The 8,154-nt window shown below is 35.4% G+C and overlaps 1 protein-coding gene across 2 annotated transcripts; it reads right to left on the reverse strand.

Annotated features, from left to right (window-relative positions):
* Nucleotides 1–1,337: 1,337 nt before the first annotated feature.
* On the reverse strand, nt 1,338–7,948 carry LOC105135122 (probable magnesium transporter NIPA4). Of its 2 annotated transcripts, none has more exons than XM_011039842.1 (10): nt 7,496–7,948; nt 4,507–4,563; nt 3,975–4,065; nt 3,740–3,900; nt 3,483–3,610; nt 3,208–3,345; nt 2,763–2,855; nt 2,093–2,198; nt 1,947–2,005; nt 1,338–1,843 (listed from the first exon to the last, which is right to left on the reverse strand). In XM_011039842.1, exons 1-10 carry the CDS (start codon nt 7,635–7,637, stop codon nt 1,793–1,795), a joined length of 1,026 nt encoding a protein of 341 aa, XP_011038144.1. In that variant the 5' UTR covers nt 7,638–7,948; the 3' UTR covers nt 1,338–1,792. The 2 variants fall into 2 exon arrangements, with proteins under 2 accessions (XP_011038144.1, XP_011038145.1); XM_011039843.1 differs by having other exon boundaries at nt 4,507–4,577; nt 7,496–7,584.
* Nucleotides 7,949–8,154: the final 206 nt, after the last annotated feature.

Genomic DNA, 8,154 nt, shown 5'->3' on the forward strand with positions numbered 1-8,154 from the left:
AAGAGATGCTCTGGAATGTGGAAATGGTATTAGAGAGTGGGAGTTGGGGTAGGAAGTTTGGTAAGAGGTGGGATTTTTGGACACATTAGTTCAACCGCTTCAACAAGTTAACGTTGCTTTTGGTTTCTGGGTGAAGAGTCTAGCTTTTCGGGTCCCACTCAACGTTATGTTTCATGGTAGATTTGGCTCCCCGAGTGGACCATACATTTGAGATGTATAAAATTAATTGATGATGTTGAAAAATAGAAAATGGGTGGTAATCTATTGGGGAAATATTTCTCGTAAATTTATGAACATGCCCTACATATTATAGGTGCAAATTTTGTTTATCGAGTCTGGATCTAACCGGCAATCAATGTTTATGGTGAACATTGTTAACTTTACCATAAATTTATATATTATTTCTCTAAACCATTTATAATGATACCCCCCTTGCATTTGGTGTGAAGAAATCAAAGTTCTGCTGCCCCGGCTATCGTGGCAGGAACCTGACCAAGCAGCTCATGCATGCCCAACGAACATTATTTTCTTTGTTTATTCAATGATCTTGAACAACTTTTAAGAGCTACAAGTATCCATTGATTTTATGTTGATATATTGTTAATGGGTTCTCAAATGTCGTCCCGGGAAAAGATCATGGAAGCATCCAAAAAATTGCTGAGGACATCACATCTACCGCCGGATTGTTAGGAGGAATTATCTTTTTTGGAGCTGGGTTTTCCACGTTTGTGGTGCTGACTCTAGAGCCTTGAAAGGGATGGCATGACAACATAGCATGTTTGGTAAATTTGCATTTGAAATCTATCACAGCACCACTACGCAAGCAAGCCAAATATTATCTTTTGCCATATAAATAGTTCACTTGACACAGCAAGCTGTACAAAAAGACAACACTACAAACAACAAAAGTGTATATTCTACCACTTCCTATATTTTTAACCTCAACAAAGTGCCTTAAAAGTCCACGATGAGCAAGTTTACTCCATCAGTAGTTGCACGACAACAAATGACAGTTAAATCATGAGCTAATCCTTTTTTGGTACAAATCATGAGCTAATCGAAGGCAGCATGGGCAATAATTTATGTGAACTATGTAACTTTTTAAAACAAGCACTCTCTATCCTAAGTATACGTATACTATGATTAACCTTCAATTACTACTAGTATATTACCCGCGCTTCATGTTCAATTCTAAGGTCACTATCTAGCATGAATCCCATGCGAAATAGTGTTAATAGAACAGTCATTGCAGATATCAGGTGGTATTGAAATAAAACAAAAGAAGCGAAATATCAAGAATTCACTTGGTTAAAGTGTGAAATATACTCAATATGGATGGGAATTAAAATTGGCAGGACATTTCAAAATGTTACACCAGTACACTGCAACTACAAAATTAAGGAAAGAAATCGTGGTTTTACCTTAAAAATGATCCAGTATATCTCGTCCAATCTCTTCTCTGATATCATAGTTGTATACAAAATATCCAAGGTAAACTGCATTTCCTCGATACTTGAAGGAATTATTCAATAAGTGCTCAAAATTACAACCCCCGGGGTGGGTAAGGAGGAAGGGGGATGTTAAATGTCGACATGGCAGCAGCTGAAAGAGATCATGTCATTTTTATCCAAGAGAGAAGTCCTGCCATCTTTGCCCATTGTTTTCTCAAGGAATATAACGCACCAGCCAAGTGTGCTGATAATATACAGGTCTGTGGCTGAAAGTCTCATTATGCCTCAAAACAGCAAGCAAGATCTTGAATGACATTAAAATAATGAATCAAAGAATACAACTATTTTGGTCTCAGAGAGTCTAGCCGTCGAAGAGGGATTCCTTCGTGATCTGACAGTAAAATAATGAATCAAAGAATACAACTATTTTGGTCTCAGAGAGTCTAGCCGTCGAAGAGGGATTCCTTCGTTGAATGACAGTAAAATAATGAATCAAAGTACACCATCTTCTTCTTCATGCTTAGGAAGGCGCAATGATAGAGATTGCGATGAGCCTATAAATGAAGTAGAGTTTATGTGGAGCTACAATCTTAAACTGGAGAAGATGATTAAACAATTGAGGAAAAGTACTGGAAACCCACCTTCAACCATGTCCTTTGTTTTATGAAGAAGAAAAGTCCCAGAAAGGATTGTTACAAATCCGCATATTTCTGTAACGATTTGAGATGCGTTCTGTCCATCCCAATCCTGAATTTCAAAATGAATTTAATCAGCATACAGTGCAACAAATGCCATTAAAAGAATACTTTAATTATTATAGTAATATTAATGACCGTGGACTACATACAAGAACTAAAATCTTCAGAAATAACTATCTAGTTTTCTTTCATCTTTACATCTCTTTTCTATAAATAAAAACTGTTTATTATTTGCTGTATAAGAGAGAAGGAGAGTTCCAAATAGAAAAGGAACGGGAAAAAAAAAACCCATAATTGATGTAACAACAATTTTTAACCTCCTTATCTAGAGAGGACAACATAAGAAATTTTATAGCTATACTGCAGCCATCCACGTAAATAAACTCAAAATAGATAGAAAATGAATTGTTTTGTTTGTATTTTGAAAGCATCAATGCAACCTATTTGAAGTAATCTTTCATTATCATTTGAAAAATGGTTCAGTTTCTACAGTCATCATCACTCAAAGTGGATTAGTTCTCCTAAATGCCATCTATCACGCACACACACCCACACACTTATATTTCTATATATCAACACACACATATGTACCTCTGGATAAGAAAAAGGTTACCTTAAACATGATTACACTGGCCAAAATTGTTAATGTAGTAAACATCACATAGTATATGGGAGATACAACCACTGTGTTGAAAGTATCAAGAGCCTGCAATTCAAAGAGATTAAAAAAAAATTACCTACCAAAAGCCATCCATAACTACAAGTCATTGCCCAGTTATCTTCCCAATGAAGAAAGTCAAACGGGGGATAATATGAAGTATTCCTTCAGAATTTTGCATAAAATGGCTAATCTCAGGATTCAAACTTGCAACCCATGGTTATGAGCCCATGGTCCTTTTCTTGCACCAAACAATAGACTCTTAATAAAAACTACATTTATGAAGAAGAAATAAAATAAAGGAGAGTTTCTATATTAATTTTCACACAATCAACATTTCAATGTTAGAGGTGTTTATTCTCTTAAATTGCATGGGAGATGCTCCTAAGAAATGCCTTACCTTGTTTAAGTAATTGATTTGAGTGATTACACAGGCAAGGACAACCAAGGTAAATGTCCACGTTTGGGGGTATAGTAACTGATTCATTCCTGAGAACGTCAGCTTCAAAGCAATTCCAAGTGCTTTGACACTCATGACCTGTTACCAGCATGCAGGAAAGATAATTTTAACAATAGTGGAATTACACTTGTACATGTGTGCACACAAATGAATAGATAGACATAGCAAAGTTCATGAAAAGTCAGATTCAGACTAGGATAACAACTGACACATACCGATAGTGAGCCCATAAGCGAACAAACTGAAATATAGACCATAACATGAGTCTGCCCATAGTGGGGTATAACACGGATGATAATTACTATAACTGCTGTTATGACAATAGCAGCATACAAGAGAAAAGCTGCAGGAGATATCACAACGCAAGAATTACAACATTATGAGACAAATGTGGGGGGGGAAATACAGCATCAAGAATTTATAAGCCATCTTACTACATTTTATTTTTTTTATTCCTCAGAGAAATATATACCTGGCTCTGTTGCAAGGTCCCACACTTCCTTCACAGACTCAATCTCACGTTCTTGAGGTGCATGCAGAACAATTGATGTTGAACCCACGACACAAAGAACACAACCAAGAACCCCAAAAATGTGTAACTTTTCCTGTAACATAACATGTGCAAGAACAGCACTGCAAGACAAAAATGGAAGTTAGCATTATAAAATAATCCAGTATATGAAAGACACAAGTGAATATTCTCGTGCCTGATAATGATACTGAGTGCGCCAAGAGGAGTGACTAGAATAGCTGGTGCAAATGCATAGGCTGCAAAATTAGCGATTTCCCCAACAATCACTGCCACAATGACAACTATTTATCTTAGAATGCATACAATGTGAACAGCACTCAAACTTCCAACAAACTTCATAATGTTAAACAAACAAGAGTAACTTACATCGAAAGAGAAAAAACAAATACCATTAAAAAAAAGGAGATCCAAACCACAGAATTGGAAAAGGTGCAGGATATATGAAACAAAAAGTTAACATAATTCTTTGAGGTATATGTGAAAGACTATGCACTTTTGGCATACTTGGAGATCATTAGCTAATCAGAAGAATATATTTAATTTATACAGACTATTTATTTTGTTGTGAAAAAAATATGGAGCATTTACCTAAATAGTAAAAAAATTAGACTATTTATTTTGTACCACACAATGCATGGGCAATGATATCAAATGTAATATCTCTCATTTCTACGAATTATCAGCCATTAGAAAATAAGGACACCTACTTGTTATCATGCCAATCCACCAGAGTGGTTCATAGAGGTAAGCATAACCCCCAGCACCTACAAAAAAAGGTCTGCAAATTCAGACAAGGTAAAAGCATAAAATTTTATTATCAGACATAAATCAAGCCATTAATACAACTTAAAAAAAATATAATATTAAAAAATAAAATAATATTAGTGTTTAAAGCATGTATTGAGTATTAAACTCAATAAATTCCACATTCCAGAAGTTGTGCTCCCACTTTTATAGTTAGAGAGAGGGAGGGGATAAGATATTTGAATAAATTACAATTTCATACATTGTAAATTGTATAAAAGTTAAAAATTTTTATTTTATCTATTCTTCTTATACATTGTAAATCACACCATCACTTAATAGAATGCATAGTCCTAAAGCACCATAACGAGTACAAATCATTAATGGACAAGGCATTGAGAGCTGAATGATATTCTGCAAGCCTAAAGACAAAATTGTGCAACTATTTTGTTCATTCATATGACACCAAACAATTATTTGGAAGAAAAATTATCCACCAAAAAACAAATAAATCTTACAAAGACAATTGTAAGTTGTGTTATATGGTCACAGTAACACTAAATGATCAGTCAAACATGAAAAAGAAACTTTTCCCATCTGTTGATATTAAGTATTTGTAAATATTTGTTTGTATAGCATTACTCTGTACAAGTGCATAATGTAAAAGAACCAGACCAACAATTTAGCATCATCAAGATAATTCTTTAAAGAGCACTCAAAAGTACTACTTCAGAACCTAAGAAGTCCACAAATTGAAACTATCCATGCAATTCAAAGAAGCCCTTGATCTGTCAAAAGAAAGCAACAGCTTTGGAAAGCCACTTTATCCTTCCAGATACTCTCACATTTCACATCAGCCTTCTTGAAAGAGTGGACTCCAATATCCTAAAACTATCCAATAAATAAGTATATCTTCACCCCTCCACCAGACTCAACAAATTTAGGAAATCAAGAAAACTGCTGCAAAGTCCAATTCCGATCTTTCAAAGTCCTTGTAAGACTTGGGGCCTATCTTTCGCTACCCTTATAAGCCTTGGGGCCTAACCACGGTTAACATTGGCCTTTCTATCTAACCCTAAATTGCCACCATCTTTTTTCTTTTTTTTTCTTTCAGAAATGAAGAAAACAGTTGCTAATGCTTTTGTGCACACCATGCATCATACAAGTAAGAATACAAGCTATCCTCTCCAACATATAAAGCAACAAAGTTAAAGAGTACATGTCTTTCACTTCTGAAGCTATTCCACAGCTTTGTCCTATGAAATCCATAACTATATTACCAACCATTGCAAAAGAGAAATTATAGTCCATATTTGGATAACAGGTTCATCATCATCTCATGACAAATGTTTATCACATTAAAGATGTTTTCTTTTCTCTTTAACAGGAATTGGTTAGATAGTTGTGAGTCGAAGCAGAAGAGAACACAATTAAACATTAGAGAACAGGCGGAAGTGGGGTTGCGCATGAACACACATGCAGATGAAAAGTCCCAAGATACCAAAACAACATTGCTAAGTAAGAATGAAAGTACAAAGCAAAGAAGCATAAATTAGTAGCATGACATATTCAGTTGCTGTCCTTATAATCAAAGCTGCACCAGAATAATGCAAATCAATTTGATACGAAAGTCAACCATAAATTGAAAACCCCATCAAGAAATTAATGGGAATCCAAGTTAATTTCTCTAAATTCAACACATTTCCAGTGCCGACATGGAATGCTGATAAAATCTAACTAAAAACATATGTTGCACAATTTCTTCATAAAGTGTCATGGCTCATGCACTTAAAACTTCAACCATGAACAAACAGACCCATAAAAGAAAAAGAAACGCTGCCCAAATCAGTGTACTTCCAATCATGGAAATGATGAGGTTAAATGCAAATTCAAGTAGTTGAGAACCCCTTCGGATACACTATTCTTGACCTGGATGAATACTGCATCAAATATCTGAAAGTCCGATGGACTTCAACATATCAATCCAATACCATAAATCCATCAAAGCCATTCAAAGTCCCCAAAATACCACCAAGATGAGAGAAAAACTTAGGTTATGGCAATAGTCAGATCAAAAAGTTTATAAAACACACAAACCCAGATGCCTTCACCAACTTAGTACATATGATGCATTCAAGAGTCGCATGTGTATAGAATCTGAAAAAAATCCTGAAACAAACTCAAAAAAGAAACTTTGAAATTCTCAAATCATACGAGGGAGTAAATGAATGATCACTTGGAACAACCCCTCCAAATGTCCATCTCTCCCCAAGTAGACCTCATTAAATACAATGGAATCAAACTAAACAGGTTCTAAAGGCAATGTTCCTGGAGACAGCAAAGAAACCCCAAATAGTGAAAAGAATTAGTGAGCCCGGGTCCGATGCTAGCAGCAAGGTGGTGAACTATGACCAACTGATTAGCCATGGTTTTTAATCGTGCATCCACAACACCATTAAATTCTATTGATTCTAGCAATATACGTAACAAAACATAAACAAGCCTCCATCAAACATCATCAAGAATCCTATCTACAAAAATAACAAAAACTTAACCCACCTTGAAGTTTAAACCCCACCCCACCACAACCCCCCAAAAAACAAAAAACAAAAAAACCCTCAAGCCACCTGAATTCAATCAATTCCACAATGCTTATAATACCTGCAATGAAGCATACAAAACAACGTCTACTCAAGACAAAATCCCCGTTTGGAAAAATACAAAACCATTCCACCGAAGACCAACCCATTTCATACCCTAAAACAAAATGAAAAAGAGCAACCCAACCCAACCCAAACCAAAAACTAACGCCAATTCCAACACAAAATCACAATTAAACAAAACCCACCAAAGCGAACAAATAACCAGTGAAACCGCAAAAAAATGCAATCCATTTCAAGGGCAAAAAAAACAAAAACCCAACTAAAATAACAGCAAAAGATGAAACTTTACCTGCCCTCAGACCAGAAGCACCAGCTTTCTTCAACCCTTTTTTCTTAACAATAAAACTGGCTCCTATAAAGAAACTTGAAGACAATGCCAACAACAATCCCTTTATGTTATCTGTTGATATTCCTTTATCTGCTTCAGCCATAACTTTACAATCCCTTCACCACCACAATCACAACAACAACAACAGTGTCTCAACTCAAAATGCAATATTTCCATTCCACAGCATTCATCAAGTCTTCTTTTTTATCTTATCAGTATCAGAATCAGATTGTTTAGCGCAATTGTCAGGCAGACAGAGAGAGTGTTGGGATTTGCGTGTATAATGTGAGTAAGGTGTTTGTTTTTTATTTAGTTAAGGATTTAGATCGATCTGGCAGGCTTCGTTCTTGCTGGACAAGAGACAGAGATGCTGCGACAAAAACTCAGCTTTCTTTACTTTTCTTTTTTCGTCAAAAAAATATTTTTGTTGTTTATTATCCTATTGACGACGACGCTTCAATACAAATAACGCTTGACCCGTCGTTCGTACACTGTAGTCGCCGCCTGACAACTATTACAGTGTGTCAGTTGCTTATCAGTCAACGATAACGAGGGTCAATTATACATGCAGTCCATGCATCCAAAAGTTGAGCTTCTTTTAAATTAATTTTATAATATTT

This window comes from Populus euphratica, unplaced genomic scaffold, assembly GCF_000495115.2.
Source record: "Populus euphratica unplaced genomic scaffold, PopEup_1.0 scaffold55.1, whole genome shotgun sequence".
Lineage (NCBI taxonomy): Eukaryota > Viridiplantae > Streptophyta > Magnoliopsida > Malpighiales > Salicaceae > Populus > Populus euphratica.